The sequence below is a fragment of the Engystomops pustulosus genome, chromosome 2 (genome assembly GCF_040894005.1).
Source record: "Engystomops pustulosus chromosome 2, aEngPut4.maternal, whole genome shotgun sequence".
NCBI classification, from domain to species: Eukaryota; Metazoa; Chordata; class Amphibia; order Anura; family Leptodactylidae; genus Engystomops; species Engystomops pustulosus.
The window spans coordinates 59,148,724-59,165,731 of NC_092412.1; the positions used below are offsets into that span (position 1 = coordinate 59,148,724).

At 41.0% G+C, this 17,008-nt stretch overlaps 1 protein-coding gene across 3 annotated transcripts in view; it reads left to right on the top strand.

Moving 5' to 3' along the window:
* POU6F1 (POU class 6 homeobox 1) overlaps nucleotides 1-16,132 on the top strand; it is a 53,536-nt gene extending 37,404 nt beyond the window's left edge. For 2 of the 3 annotated variants that reach the window (XM_072134794.1, XM_072134793.1), the window contains exons 5-12: nucleotides 117-226; nucleotides 2,834-3,059; nucleotides 3,337-3,587; nucleotides 4,164-4,289; nucleotides 5,047-5,265; nucleotides 5,500-5,641; nucleotides 6,668-6,836; nucleotides 10,756-16,132. In XM_072134794.1, coding sequence (XP_071990895.1) covers nucleotides 117-226; nucleotides 2,834-3,059; nucleotides 3,337-3,587; nucleotides 4,164-4,289; nucleotides 5,047-5,265; nucleotides 5,500-5,641; nucleotides 6,668-6,836; nucleotides 10,756-11,101 — 1,589 coding nt within the window. In that variant the 3' untranslated portion in view covers nucleotides 11,102-16,132. The remainder of the gene's footprint in view (nucleotides 1-116; nucleotides 227-2,833; nucleotides 3,060-3,336; nucleotides 3,588-4,163; nucleotides 4,290-5,046; nucleotides 5,266-5,499; nucleotides 5,642-6,667; nucleotides 6,837-10,755) is intronic. The other variant, XM_072134795.1, reaches the window with a different exon arrangement.
* Nucleotides 16,133-17,008: the final 876 nt, after the last annotated feature.

The window sequence follows — 17,008 nt, forward strand, 5'->3', positions numbered from 1 at the left end:
AATCTGCCGCTTTTCACTGTTTGTCTTATTTTTTTCATAGAGCTCTGTCATCAGATTAAATGTTTTTCATTTACCATTTGTTGTTTTCTATCTCCATCTATTCTTATACTGTGAAGTGAAATCTTCAGCCGGAATAGTCCCTCCTTCTATGCCAACGCTTTTCACTCCCGCTGCAAGCCATCCTCAGGCGACCCTTGCATCTTTTGCTCTACAGGCAGCCCCCCAGGTGAGGTTTGGACTTATGTCACTTATGCACATTCCTGTACAGGTCTGGGGTCGCAAACAATGTGGACCATCGTTTGCAGCTGTCTGTCATCGGCTGGTGAACGCTGATCATGTGCTAAATAGGACCTGATCTATCATAGAAAGTTATAGTGCTGTGTGCCAGCACGGAATCAATGACTGGCATAGAGCCCAAAACAAGGACAGGTAATCTATAAGCTAATGAGATCTACAACCTTAGGGTGTCAACTTATTACAGACATGAATTGTTTGGGTGTTAACCAACATTTGGTGTAATATTTCATGTTTATTCCACGTTGTCATTATTGTCTGACTCAAAAAGTAGAAGTTGTAATCTCTGCAACTACTACTTACTGTGGTGTGGACAGACCACACATGCATGGCCTGATAAACATGGTATAACTAAAACTTTGAAGCACATTTTGTACTGCAGAAATGAGTTGTGCAGGTTATAATAGGAAACTTGGTTATATACAGGCAGTCCCCGGGTTAAGTACAAGATAGGGTCTGGAGGTTTGTTCTTAAGTTGAATTTGTATGTAAAGTATACTTTATAATTGTAGATCCAGACAAAAAAGTTTTTGGGCCCAGTGACAATTGGAGTTTAAACATTTTTTGCTCCAATGGGACCAATGATTATCAATAAAGCTTCATTACAGACACCTTACAGCTGATTATTGCAGTCTGGGAATATAGTAAAGCATTCAGAAAGCTTCCCCAGAAGTCAGAGGGGTCTGTCTGTAACTATGGGTTGTCTGTAAGTCGGGTGTCCTTAAGTAGGGGACCGCCTGTACTTCATTAAGTAAAGCAGCTTCTCTGTGCTTCTTTCTGCTCCTTCCTCCTCTTGCAGTGAGTAGTATATCTGATGTCCCCTACACAGCGTATAAATAAGGAAAAGGGCTGAAGACTAACTCAATGGGGGTCATTTACTAAGGGCCCGATTCGCGTTTTCCCGACGTGTTACCCGAATATTTCCGATTTGCGCCGATTTTCCCTGAATTGCCCCGGGATTTTGGCGCACGCGAATGGAATGTGGCGCATCGGCGCTGGTATGCACTCGACGGAAATTGGGGTGTGGCCGAACGAAAACCCAACGGATTTGGAAAAACTGGCACATTTTAAAAAAAAAAAAAGTGTTGCGGAACTCGCGCTTACCTCCGCCAGGAATAGGCCGGTGAACTTCAGTGCATTCCAGCGGGCCTCGGCGGACATCAGCGCAGCAGCGACACCTGGTGGACGTCGGAGGAACTACCTTAGTGAATCCCAGCCGGACCCGAATCCACCGCAGAGAACGCGCTGCTGGATCGCGAATGGACCGGGTAAGTAAATCTGCCCCAATATCTAGAGAATATTTTACTATATGATTCAGCTTAGTTAAAAGATAAGACTATCCTATGACTGCAGAGTTAGACATTTTATCAGGTTCCTTTATCTCTCAGCTGTCAGTGTATACAGGACAGAAAGCTGATTTACACAAACTGCTTAAATAACGAAAGAAAGGCAGAGGAAAAAGAAGGACACAGGTGCAGATTAACTTAATAAAGTATATTACAAAATGTTCTGTTATCCTCCGTACTATTGAGTTATGCCATTTTGGTGTACTTCAAGCCTAAAATATATTTAATGAAAGCATAAGTAAACAGTTTAATTTAATTTTTTTTAATTTTTTTTGTGGGCAAGAATGGTAAGCTTTGTAATATATTTTACTAAAGGAACATGAGTAACCTTTGCCACCGAAGCTCACTTGGGCTACTCCATGCGCCCAGAAGCCCTTACAATTAATTTGCATTAAAAAGAAAAAAGTGAACTCTGTAAAGTTTGGTAAAAACTGTTTGGAGATTGGGCAGAGAAGGGAATTCTACATCGGAACTACAGTATTTCGGAAAGTAGATTCCTGATGGTAGATTTCCTTTAAAGCTAATGTTACCATGAGTTTATATGTAACACGTTATAGATCATTAATTTCCATGGTATGTAGCATGTTAAACATCAAGCTTAATATGATGGAATAATAATATATCATATTTAATTATATATATAATTAATAATTAAAAATTATATTCATTATGGACACTCCCCGGCCAGACTGATGGTGCTCATGGACCCTCATGGTGGACATGATTAATATATGTGTCGGTATGTGATGTCAACTAAACATGAATTTTGCCATTGACCTTTATTTCTAAGTAAACGAAAGGAAATACTTGTAAGCCATGGTTTTAGTAACTAAGGAGTGCAGTCCTGTAGACAATAGGGGACATTTATTAGGACTTGTAAACCATTTTTTCGTATGTACAAGCCCTGAAATAATGGCAATTACTGGTGCAGCTCAGTAATTGTGACTATTTCCCTATTTATGCCATATCCACGCCAAGTGGGCATGGAGTATGTGAAAAAGGGGGCACAGTCAGTGGCAGAGCGGGCCAGTGGGCGGCGTTTATAAGTGAAAGTTGTCAAGCAGCAGCGTAATTCTTCATAGAAATGTACGCCCCTGGAGTATATGACGGCACTGGAGGGGCGGGCAGTTCGGGCGAATGATAAATGACAGAAAGATTTCCTAATAAAATGTATAAACAATTTTTCTTTTAAAGGTCTTGACTCAGGAAAACTTAGCAACTCTTGTCACAGGGGTAATGGCTCCCACAGGGGCAGTCAGTCAACCTGTTCTTATCCCCATCACTATTCCTGGGCAAGTGGCTGGTCAGCAGGGTCTAGCGGTCTGGAATTTCCCTACTGCAACTCTGGCCACTATTCCTGGATTAGCAGCAACTCCCCCTGCTGGCGGACTGTTCAAACTGCCTCTAGCAAACTTGCAAGGTAAGATGCCTCAGTAACCTGCTTATTACAACTTTTGGATGTTACAGATAGTACAATGTAGTTTTTCAATTATACACTTGGGAGGGCGGGGTGTAATGATTACCAGAATGTATCATGCACAATTATGAGCAGTTGTACTGTGCAATACATTTCGGCAAGTGTTAGATCAGATAGCAGAATGTTCCTGGAGGAACTATAAGAAAACAAAGGCCCATTTGAGTGTAATAAAAGGCATATTTAAGTAATGCACCATTTTTCCTTATTTATGTCTTTACAGCAGCATCAGTCTTGAATACTGCCCTTCAAACTCCTATCCAGGCAGCTCCTGCCATCCAGACTGTTTACCAGGCACAGCCGGCACTTCAGGCCCAAGCTGCCCTGCAAGCCGCTGTACAGCCCCAGACTGCACTGCAGGTCCCAGCAAATTTACAGGCCCAAACATCCATGATGGCTAGTAATGTAGCCAAAGCAGAACCTCAGACACATCTTACTGTCCAGCCGGCAAGCTTCACTTTCAACCCAGCTATTGTAAGTATCCGCATAGGTTTGTTCCACAGATCATTTCATTTTGCAGGAATAAAACACTGGAATTTTTTTCTGTATCAATATCTTTACTATCTTTTTCCACTTTGCTGACTTTTTTTTATTATATTAAACTCTTAATGCAGAGTGACATGGTATAGACAGGTATATCATTTACAGGCATTGCAGAATGTATATGGCAGTACAGCATTTTGGTTAATGATACTTGTTTTTCACATGGCAAAAAGTTAAAAAAAATGGAGATATTGGTATTGCAGTATTTGTAGTAATAGAAATTACTACATTGGATGGGGGGTTGTAGGGGCTGTGGGTATGATAATGTTATGGTTATTGTTGTTTATTATTCTTGCTCTCCTATATAACCATTTTCGGCTGTGTAAGCCGTATTGTTTGTTACTGTAAGGGGGGGAAATCTATGCCAAAATTGACCAAAAAGTTACAGGATAGCAGATATCGTTCAGGTTTTTTTTCACTGGTGTAAGAACTTTTGATCATATGAATTATTGTTGTTTCTTATTCATCATATCAATAATAATATTACGGTATTCTTCCTTTTTTCAGATCAGTGCAGCATCATTAGGAGGTCAAACCCAGTTGTTGAACTCCCTTGCTGCCCCGATTATTGCTAACGCTATTCCTGGAGTACAGGGAATTACTAGCCAGATTATAACCAATGCTCAGGGCCAGGTAAGTACTATTTGCTCTTCACTGTTATGACTCATTTTTGTGAATTTGATAAGCATTAATTTAGTGTTTTATGGTAGATGGTACTTTTCTATTTTAACTCCCCATCTTCCAAAATCCATTACAAGCTTTTTTATTTTTCCATTACAATTTATCTGAAGGATAACGTGAACTTCATATTGACATCATTTAATATTATTCAACCCAAATTAAATACGTCCTACATAGGAGTTAGGGTGACTTCCCCCCAACCTAAATCATAACGCCCTACAAACAGGGAAACTCACAAATGTAGGGCGTTATCATTTAATATTATGTCCGATGTACAGGGAAGCAGGAAAAAAATTCCAGATGAGTTGGAATAGATGAAAACACCCAGGTGCATTTAATTTAATTTTATTCAAACATATTTATTTGTTCCCCCTGGGGCAAAGTATGCAATATTATGCAAAGCAAAAGTCAATAGTAATTTGAAAGGAGGATAATCTTACACATTTGAAGTGTCTATGTCACTATGTCACCTGGTTTCTGTTGCATAAAACAGCAGACACCGAGTGGCTGAAGAACCCACTCAGCTCCTCAGTGTGTCCCCTGTACATGTCTGGCACCCATTGCCTAGGATTTAAATTGCAGGTTTGTGTTTTTCTATAAAATATTACTGTCTGGCTGCTAACTACTATTGTTTATAATTGGATAGGTGCAAGGAACTTGTATTGATTGACTTCTGAACATCACTTATAAATGCATTCTTTCATTGAAGGTCATTGGCGCTCTCCCATGGTTATTGAACTCACCAGGGATCACTGCGGGTGCTGCGGCACCTGCTGTATCTGCTGCAAATGTTCTGCAGGCTGTAACTCCTCAGCTGCTCTTAAACGCCCAAGGACAGATAATAGCCACTCTTGCTAGCAATGCCATCCAGCCAGCAGCTATACGGAAACAAGCCCCCCAGGACATACCAGCCAAGACAGAACATCAGGTAATAATATATGCATATATACAGAAAAACAGTTTTTTAAGCAATTGAACATAAGATACTGCTTATGTGCCTTATGTGAGCATATAGAAAAGTTAAATCTAATGGCTGCATAAAAAAAATCTCTGCTATAACATGCAGGAATATTGCTATGAGCATCTATATCCATTATGATCAACTTAACTCAAAAGTGCATAAGGCTACAACTTGTTTTCTCTCCATTATTCTCATATTTAGCCTGTTCAGCAAATCCAGCCTGCTCCTGCTATAACACAGCCATCAGTAGTTGTCACAAATCCAGCGCCAGCCATCACATCTACTTCTACCCAAGTACACGTCAGCTGTCCAGAGCCCCCGACTGTTGGTCAGCTTGTGTCAAGTAAGTACCAATTGTCTCCCAAAGTGCACTTTACATATTAGAAGACTCAATGCATTCTTACCTTTATAGAACCTTCCTAGAGTGTGCTGTAAATGTGTGGTGCTGACAGCTGTCAATGCTTGGTGCTGGACATTTATGGCAGTATTGACACGTGGGCACAGCAGTTCTACCAAAGTGATAAACCACAGCCCCAATGCTACAACTTACTGTATATACTGGGGTTTAAGACGAGTTTTTCAGCACAAAAATTGTGCTGAAAACCCTATCTGGCTTATACTCGAGCCTATAAATAAATTAACACAGTACTCACCTTTCTGACCTATAGGTCCTCTTCTTGCTTATGGGTGCTATGGCTCCCTCTTTGGGTCCTCCGGGTCTTCTTCTGGTTTTTCCAACTCCTCTTCGGGATCCTTCAGCTACTCTTCGGGTCCCCTCGCGATGACGCCCGTGCTCATACAATAACGTTGGCAAGCGGCTGACGTCATTGTGTGTACCGAACGCGAGTGGGAACCATAAGAGGACCTGGAGGACCTGAAGACAGAGCAGACCCGAAGCAAGAAGGGTCGTCGGAAAGGTTAGTACAGTGTTAATTTTTTTAGATTAGAGCCTTGGCATGCTCGGGGCAAGGGATGGGCTGTCTGTATACTGAGGGCAGGAGCTGGTAGGGTAGATGTTGGGGGCAGGGGCTGGCTGTATACCGGGGCGTCGGGGGCTGGCAGGCTATATATTGGGGGATATGGGCTGGCAGGCTGTATACGGGGGGCAGGGGCTGGCTGTATACTGGGGGTCAGCTTATACTCGGCTTATACTCGAGTATATACGGTAGCTTGAAGAAGACAAACTAGCATATTCTGTATGTATTAAAATATCAATGGCAGCATGTAATATGCAATCATACCAAAGATACATATTTGCATGTTAACAGATTATAGATATTTCACAATTTACTACCCGTACATAACCTTTAATGAACAGCATATATTTATACAGCAGCATTGAAACTTTAACATTTTTTTCAATGTTAAGAACCACACTCTGGAAACTATGATGAGGATGGAATCAACTTGGAAGAAATCCGTGAATTTGCCAAGGATTTTAAGATCCGTCGATTATCCCTTGGTCTGACGCAGACACAAGTAGGGCAAGCCCTGACAGCCACAGAAGGACCAGCATACAGTCAGTCAGCCATCTGTCGGTAAGATTCATAGTTTACTGTGCAAACCGTTCTGACATATGTTTTTGGTACACGTTGATCTAATTGGCTCTTTGAGGCTACTTCTGCTTCTTTATTGCACTTATTTCTCCCCTTGCCCATATTAAATTCCTGTGTATCATTGTATCCCAGAAAACCAGCCTATGGCATGGTCTAGTCCTTGCTGTAGAGTGTCTTTTTATAGTGACCTTTACAGACTCTATAGTGCCAGCAAATGTCCGTTTTTCTTGCAACAAACAATAAGATTATAATTAAAAAAAAAGTCAATGAATTGGTTGCAGGATTTAAGATGGACAATGTTTCAGATTATTTATCCTTATCAGTAAGTAGGAGAATAATTGGAGCATATACCATAATGAGGAGTTAACATGCTTAGGACACTAAAAAGAGAGCTGCTTGCATTGATCTAGATTGAAATTTTATGTTAGCAGCAGCTTACAGGGAACCTGTCAAGAGCTTTTTGCTGCCTTAACCATAAGCAGCTTGAAATCCTGTCAGGATCCCCCCGCTACAAATCAAGGGTAATCAAGACCAGCACAAAATAAAAATGCAGGTCTTGATAAATGGCTTCCATTGAATGATGATTGATGTTGTGGTTCTGTGCTGAAGCCGGTACACCTAGGCTTAAGCTGAGGAGAACCCCCTAACCCCTCAATAAAAAACTGGGAGAGCCAGGGCTAAGTCAGATGAGGACATCAGGGTCATCTTTTAGCAAAAAAGAAATTGCACACTGCACAAAGACTATATTTAGTAGGGCACATAAGGATCTGCTGATGGTTTAGTGTCTTAATTCACATGACAGGTTCCCTTTAATACCATACTGTGATGTGTACCCAAATACCAAGCAGCCCAAGAGTTGAAATGTCACTGAGCAATGTAAAGAGGAATTGGATGTCTTGATAGTTACTATGGTTATCAGTATATCATTTGTTGACTCATTTTCCTCTTTTTTCTAGATGCTATTATTTGTACATGAATTGCCCCGGGTTTTTGGCGCACGCGATCGGATTGTGGCGCATCGGGGCCGGCATGCGCGCGACAGAAATCGGGGGGGCGTGGCCGAACGAAAACCCGACGTATTCGGAAAAACCGCCGCATTTAAAAACCGAAAATGTGTCGCTTGGGGAGCGCTCACCTTCACCTTCTATGGGATGGTGCATTCCGGGGCGTTAAGATTATTTTCGGCGCTGCAGCGCCACCTGGTGGACGGCGGAGGAACTACCATCTTAAATCCCAGCCGGACCCGAATCCTGTGCAGAGAACGCGCCGCTGGATCGCGAATGGGCCGGGTAAGTAAATGTGCCCCATTATAGTGTTTATAATGGCCTTGCTTTGAAATAACAATGGGAGTCATCTGAAAATAGAGTTAGACATCCAAGGATATAAAAAAAATCTTAGCCCTTTCAGGACCATCTCTCTGATGCCTGAATCACAGCCCAATTTCACCTTTGGTATGACACATCGTAAGCTTAATATTTTTTTAGTTTTATACTTAAAGAAGACCTGTCACAAAAAGGTTACCCCTCACACCAGTTTTACCTACTGTTAAAGGGTTAAAAGTCCTGCTCATATCACCTCAAATTTTCTGCCACTGAGGCACTGTACCTTAATTACATTTTTCTGATATGCAAATGAGTAGACGTGAGTCAAGTTTTCTCCAGGCCGTTAGCAAACCACGCCTCCTCATTTTGACAGACAGGTCTATGTTTCTTAAAATCTGAAACTGAGCAGACATGTAAATTTCGCAGTGAGCACCAGTTGGGAAACTTGCAATTTCACGCACCCTACCTTGGGTGAAGCCAAGTTGTGGTAGGTGAAGCCATAGACAAAGGCATAAAAAGTTTGGGGACTGCACTTTTCAACAAAGGCACAGTGTGGAGTGGGGGGGGGGGGTATTGTAAATGTTTCCTTTTAGGCAACATTTTTTTTTGCTAGTTTTTGTTGGTTTTTATGATAGGAAAAATGTGTCAATTTTCTTAAGTTTTCCTTTTATAATTGAAAATTATTCTTTTAACAAAATGGCACACCATAATCCCCTCTCTTATGTGTACAACTATATCAAGCATGTCTGCTTTTACCAAATTACAAAGTAGCTAGAATGCCTAAGAACATGTGATCTATGTGCTTCATTTTACAATGAATATTATAAAAAAAAGTTTTTTTACTGTGGTCAAATAAAGTAATCTTCTTGAGATTGTGATACCTTTTAATGGCTAACTGAAATATAAGATGTTATAATCATGTCTCGTGAATTATATAGAATAGTATTGACACAGGAATACATTAACCCTAGACTGCAGAAGGCTTGGGCCCATAATCTGACACTTTAAAGGACATCTGCCACTAGGATGAAGGATTGTAAACCACGCACACTCACATACCTCTGGAAGGATATGTGCTTCTTTTAGCTTCTTATGCCCTTGTTTTTAAGAAAAGAAGTCTTTCAGAATTATGCAAATGAGCCTGAGAAGCTCCAGGCTCCATTCATATTTTCACATTTTTAAAGCCCTTTTTTGTGAAAACAAGGACATAAGAATCTAAAAGAAGAGCAAATCCTGCCAGAGGGGGCTTACACCAGTATGCCAGTATGTTTGGTTCACAATCCTTGATACTGGTAGATGACCTTTAACCTCTTGGATGTCATGGATGTCACATCAAAACTGCACCATAAAAAGCAGAAACCAGATGACCTTTACTACATCTGCTAATAGTCTTTGGGTGTTATTAGATAATTATTAACCTGGATGCTAACTATTATCATCTGCCTTTACCTATAAGGTTTCTTCTGGACATGTAACCTGAAACAATGCATGTCCAAAAGCAGCCTGGCACTTAATAGGGAAGCACAAGCACAAACAGTGAAACTAATGCTCACAAAATACCTTTATAACAAAAATGGCTCATTGGAGGGTAAAAATCAATAATGCAGAAATGAAGCAAATAGCGACATGTCCTGACTGCATTAAGTATCAGCGCCCAAAATGCCGCCGCCCGGGAAGAGGGGTTCAACTTGCCTCATGGCTGGTGCGCCCTTGTGCACAGGTCACAGTAAATTGAGACTTAACTCTGTAGATTGTATTAGCAAGAAGGTTAAAGGTGTTGACCACAGTTGCCAAAGCTTACTAGGGTACATACAATGCCTTAATAGGGTCACCCATATTGTACACAATTACAGTGATGGTTAGACATCGTTTTAGCTAAATAGCCAGTTAGTCTGTATTGGTCACCCATATTGTACTTACCCTGGTAAACTTTGGCCTCCTGACTTTACAAGATGTGGGTCACCTGACCTAAGGACATCAACATGCCCTTAAATCCAGTAACATGGGAGTAGTGTTCATAAAGGATAGGTGCATACAGTGATGATTGCATGTAAACTCTCGTCCTTCTGACCTTCCGGGTAATGGATGTCACCTGAGCTTGTGCAGACAGAAGTACAAAGGGGGCTGGACGTTGGTTTGGATGCAATCAAATAACAACATGTGACCTCACTGAGCTGCAGTCAAGACACACATATTTGATTTATCACTAATGTGCATATGAAACTGGTGGGTTCGGTACCTCAAACACAGTTAAGAACTACTGATCTAGACTTTATTTTTTCTGAAACAGCCACAAATGACTGAGTATTGCCCAGTGTGTAGCATAACATTTTGCATCTGGCGGCTGCTACCACTAGGGGACAATTGTACATTGTATTTCATAATAAAACTTTATTCAGTGAACCCCCTCTAGTGGTAGTTTCACATCTCTGCGGGAGTGATGTAGTTGAGTCACGTACTATAACACGGACAGATTTCACCATTGATACAGTTTCCTTATAGACTTTATATGTACCATTTGTTACACATTCTAAAAATAAGATATTTTTTCAAATACATTCTTTAACCCCCTACCACAGGTTTGAAAAGCTGGACATAACACCGAAGAGCGCTCAGAAGCTGAAACCAGTCTTGGAGAAATGGCTAAATGAGGCAGAAATGAGGAACCAGGAGGGACAACAAAATTTGATGGAATTTGTAGGCGGGGAGCCATCAAAGAAGAGGAAAAGACGCACATCTTTTACTCCTCAGGCTGTGGAAGCCCTGAACACTTACTTTGAGAAGAACGCTCTACCCACCGGCCAGGAGATCACAGATATTGCCAAGGAATTGAACTATGACCGTGAGGTGGTGAGGGTATGGTTTTGTAACAGGCGCCAGACTCTAAAAAACACCAGCAAGCTGAACGTCTTTCAGATCCCCTAGAGGAGATAAATGGGACCCTCTACCACCAGCACTTCCTCCTTGCCACATATGCTAGAGGTAGAGCCGCCTGACTTTCATCTGTAAAGCACTTTTGTGGTTGTATATATGCTTCACCCATATAATAGCAAGCTATATCTTCTACTTCCCTTGCCTCATGTTTTTATATGACCGAAGCCTAGTGCCATTCTATGGCATTGTAACACATGTACCCTATATGCCGGAAATTTTCACCAATTTAACCCCTAATTGTTGCTGACATTCATATGTACTTTGTGGAGTGCCACATTCAATTCTTAACATGTACAGTATATATATCCTGCTCCAAAGTCCTAGGACACTAGCCAACCTGCTTTTATACCAGAAACCATTTCATTGTTTTACTTGCTTTGGATTTTATGGTATCATTCAGTCTTTATGTGCACTTTTATGTATTTATTTACATTTTTCTTAACTTTTTTTAATAATGCATCATACTTAAAGGGGTTGGCCAAAGATCTTTTGGATGTTGTTTCTTGTGCAGCATAACATAATAATAATAATAATTCCTTTATTTATATAGCGCACACAGATTATGCAGCGCTGCACAGAGCTTTACCAGATCAGTCCCTGTCCCCAATGGAGCCCACAATCTAATCAATCTACCAGTATGTTTTGGATTGTGGGAGGAAACAGGAGGAAACCCACACAAACACGGAGAGAACTCTTTGCAGATGTTGACCCTGGGACTTGAACCAACGTCCCTAGTATTCTTGCTTCCCATTTCTTTTCAACACATAATTGACATATTGGGTCTAGCTTTGTAGTTTCAGTCACTGCATTTGCCTGAAAATTGTTTACCCTTCAAGCCGTTTTCTTATGTATATGCTGGTTTATGCAGCTTTTATATACCAGGCTTAAAGGGATACTGTCAGCAGATTAAACTACAGGCGGTCCCCTACTTAAGGACACCCGACTTACAGACAACCCATAGTTACAGACGGACCCCTCTGCCCACTGTGACCTCTGGTGAAGCTCTGTGGATGCTTTACTATAGTCCCAGACTGCAATGATCAGCTGTAAGATGTCTGTAATGAAGATTTATTGATAATTCTTGGTCCAATTACACCAAAAATTTTGAAACTCCAATTGTCACTGGGGCAAAAGAAAAAAAATTGTCTAGAACTTCCATTATAAAATATACAGTTTCGACTTACATACAAATTCAACTTAAGAACAAACCTCCAGACCCTATCTTGTATGTAACCCGGGGACTGCCTGTACTAGCACTCTTAGGCCCGTTCCACACTAATGTTGCATTTCACGTCAGGGTGCAATGCGTGAAAAATTGATGTTTTTGGCTGCATTTTTGTTCCATTTTTCCTTGGAGTCATTAGCGTTTTTGCGTAAATCACATCGTCTCGAATAACGAGCCCCATTGAAGTCAATGGGAGACTCGAGCATTTTTCAAAGGGACCATGGTTCGGGAATAAAATGTGTTATTTAATTGAAAAAGAATGTCTTCTGATAAGTTAGCAGATGTATGCAAACATCTGCAATCTATTCTTCACTGTTCCGCGCGTATATTATCTCCCGACAAGTTAGCAGATGTGAAGAACAGTGAAGAATACAATAAAACAGTGAACACAGGATCATTTAAGTGAAAACCACAGTGAAGAATAGATTACAGATGTTCGGCACATCTGCTTACTTGTCGGGAGATACGCGCGGAACGGTGCGAACAAAATGGCATGTGAAGAACAATATATATGTGTGAAGAACACATTGCAGATGTTTCCATAAATGATCCTGTGTTCACTGTGTTCACTGTTTTTATTCTATTCTTCACTGTTCTTCACTGTGTTTTTTTAATTAAATGATCGATCTCGAGCAGGGGAAATACTCGTCCGAGCAAATACTCACTCATCTCTATTCATGACTTTTATTCATGTCACCTAGCAACACATCCGTTTAAAACGCAATTCACTCGCATTGCACTTCCAATGCTTGCGAGTGCAATGCGTTTTTGATGCATCTCCATAGACTTGAATGGGGTGGAAAAACGCGTGTGAAATGCAAAACTAGAGCATGCTGCGATTTTGACGCGCGTCCAAACAAACGCAAGCACGCGCGTGAAAAAAAACCTAAATGAGGAAAGGCCCATTGGAAACAATGGGACAGAGTGCAATGCAAGTTCTGCGTCCAGCCAATATTATATGCAAAAAAGAGAAAAGTCATGTATTGCTGGAGATGAGTGACTTTTAGAGGCTGAAGGTGCAGCTTGAATTTAGATGCCTGTAATACCTAGAACTGTGCTTTTGGCATCAATTTAAGATATGAATCTCTTCTTTCAGATCACATACAATTTTAACCTCTGAGCTACAGAACCAGAAATACATGCATTTAAAGACAGAGGGGGTTATTTATCATACAAATTATTTAATCGATCCTCTGCCAGATAAATATGGAGGTTCCAGGTCATGATGTATTCAGCATTTGGCTGCTGGCGGGACTGTGATTGTTGGCAATTCAATACCTGGCCCTGCCTGGTGTAGAGTTGCACTTTATCCTGTACCCGTTCATCCTTGAATGACCGCAGGGTATAGGGAGTGTGCAGGCAAGCTCTTTGACATCTCCATTGCCATTGAGGTGGTGTAAAGGGGGGAATAATCAAAATTACTGCTGGTGTGACAGAAATTGTTATTATTTCAGGGCTTGTATGTCAGAAACCCCAGAGACATAAGTCCCTTTAAAGGGTTTTTCCCCTTTCCTAAAGTTAAGAAGAAAAGTACGCAAATGAATTTATCGTTGTGGAAACAATCCTCAACAAAAAAAAAATCTTCCTACAAAAATGTTTATTATTTATAACAAAAAGAAAAGATTCCCCAGAATTGTACAATCACAGGAAATTGATATGAGATGAGAGCTGTCAGCTCCTCTTTGATCTAGTGGTGTTTACTTGATTAAAATCCAGAATTTGGTATTGATGCAGAAATCTTTACGTACGACTGGCCAACCCCTTTAAGAGATGTCCACAAGATATGTCTCCCTAGTATTATTATATATTTGCTCTTTTTGAGTTTTATTTATATGTATTAACCAAACCATTGTTTTTTATAATAGTATTTCTTATATGGAAGACAGCATTGTTTTAGTGCAAAATCATGTATTGTGAAAAACCTTAAATTTCTTCCAGTGCAACATTGGTATAGATTCTGAACTCAAGTGGAGTTATACAGGTATGGTTACAGTGTGTGATGTAATAAGTAAAAACAGCAGATGATAAAACCTTTTCCTCTAGCATACTCATGTATGGAACAGAAGTGGGTCAGTAAGTTCTGTCCATTAACATATGAACAGAGGTTGTGGATGGAAACAGATGTGCAAACATAGCTTTGTTACTGTGTAGAGAGGTCTACAAGTAGAGGGAACAAAATATATGTAAATGAGGATGCAAGTGCCCAGTGGGCTGTCCCTAGCCTGGCAAGTGCTCGGGTTAAATGGCAGCTCCTGTGATTCTAATATTACAATCTCTTCAAGTGAAATAAATGTGCATCAACAATAGGGATCGCACACCACATGTATGAGATCCCATAGCAGAGTCCTTGCAGGAACTGTGAATTAAAGGGGCCACTTTACCTCAATGTGTGTGTAAGTGGGGTAGGATATTAGGTAATTTACCAATAAACATCTATACATAGTTTTTCTCTGCTTGCTTGATATGTAAAGTGAAGCCTCCTGTCTTTTACCTCATCAGCCAGACATTCCTGTCCATAAAATAGCCGCAGATCAATGGTCATGTGATCTCTGTCCATGAACAATTGCCCTGCCAGGACCTTAATCTTAGATTTATGAATACAATCATAAGGTCTTGGCAGACTTGGCGGATGAGGAAAGAGACTTCATTTTATATAACAAGAAAGTGGTCCAAAACTTTTAATAGATGTATATTGGTAAATAACATAATATCCAACCCCCACAACGCACACATTACAAAGAAAAAGGGGCATAAGTTGCCAACCCCTTTTAAATAAAAGGGAAAGGTGCAGCACAGCATAGGGCATGTGCATTTGTAAGGCTTGGAACAGCCCATTGACTTTTGTGACTTAAGTTGGATTTGTGATCATTCTACAGTTTCTCTTTTCATGTCTACAGATTTCTGTTTGCACATCAGTTTAAAGGGGGTTTCACAGGGTAATGATATTGATGAAATACCCATGATCTGAGGAATAAAAGGATTCTAGAAGCTTTTTGGTGCTAGAGTAATAACAGAAAAGGGCTGATTCATACTTCCCTTTTCATCCTTGAATCACAGTGTTCTGCTTCAGGGATCGACCACAGTGTGGAGGACGGTGCTATGTGCATCATAGTCATACATGATGTAAAGAGCAGCCCGAACTGTAGTCATGACAGCAGTGGGGGATAAGGGACTCCTTGCATCATGTATCACTATGATACACTCAGAAGCAGATTTACTTACCCGGTCCATTTGCGACCCAGCGGCACATTCTCTGTGGAGGACTCGGGTCTTCCGGCGATTCACTAAGGTAGTGCGCCCGATGTCCACCAGGTGTTGCTGCTGCGCTGCTGTCCGTCGGAGTTCACCAAGCTACCCTGGGTGCAGGTAAGTAACAAGAGGTTTTTCCGAATCCGTAGATTTTCTTACGGCCACGCCCCCCAATTTCCGTCGCGTGCATGCCGACGCTGATGCGCCACAATCTGATCACGTGCCAAAAACCTGGGGCAATTCAGGGAGAATCAATTCAGGGAAAATCAATTCGGGTAACCCGCCGGAAAAACGTGATTCGGGCCCTTAGTAAATGACCCCCAGAATCTCATCCTCTGCACTGTGGTCGGACTGCAAAACCAGACACTGCACGTTCAGCGATTCATGGTACGACCACGGAAGTGCAAATCTGCCCAAACATGCAAGAAGTTCAACAAAAAACTATGTGTGGATAGGTCATCAATGTTATTATCCAGGAAAACACTCCCAAATGTATTTCTATGTTCTTTAATAAGTATAATGGAAATAAATTGACCAATATATCCCTACCCTCATAGGGTAAGAGTTATCATTGAATATTTACACACTAAGAAATATCTGAAAGCAGAGCATGTGACTAAACAATATGTTTGCATAGTTTGTAATATGGCTGCATAGTTCTCTTGAAGGTAAACCAGCTGCTTTTCCTTATAGTTCCAGGCACTAACCTGGTGCCCCTAGACCAGTGATGACGAACCTTTTAGAGACTGAGTGCCCAAACTACAACCAAAATCCACTTATTTACCGTGAAGTGCCAACATGGCATTTTAAGCATTAACTGCTATGTGTTCTTCCACATCTTTCAATTGTATCGGCCGCCTAATGCCACTAATACAGTTGAAAGAAAGAGGGCAAATAGATTCTCTCCAGGGTCTCTCTGTACAGGAAGAATGGTGGGTCTAGCCGGATGACCTCCAAAGACAATGCAGTTTTGTCAACACCTTCTCACTTTTCCCGCGGTTCCAAACAGCCAATGAAGTGTCGCTTTAAAATATCGCTGAGAGCAGCATCTCATAAGTTGCCTGCGACCGCAGAAAGATTTTGTGGATTTGGTCCTGTTTGTGTACTCTGTCCTGCAGTAATGGCCTGAGTGCCACGTCTGGCACCCGTGCCATAGGTTCGCCACCACTTCCCTAGACCCACTGGTTACACAGTTGGCCTGTTTTCAAAAGTTTCCCACAGCTCCTGGCACATGTAGTGGGTGCAGTTGCTGCTGATTTAAGTTACCTAAATCTAGTGAAAGATTCCCTTTCATATCTGAAATTATTGATAATGTTAGACATTTTATGGGCCGCTTTAAAGGGATGTTTCATCCAAATAAAATGCTATTTATAAATAATAATAAATCTTTGTGTCTATAGAGCCGTCATATTCTGCTGCACGTT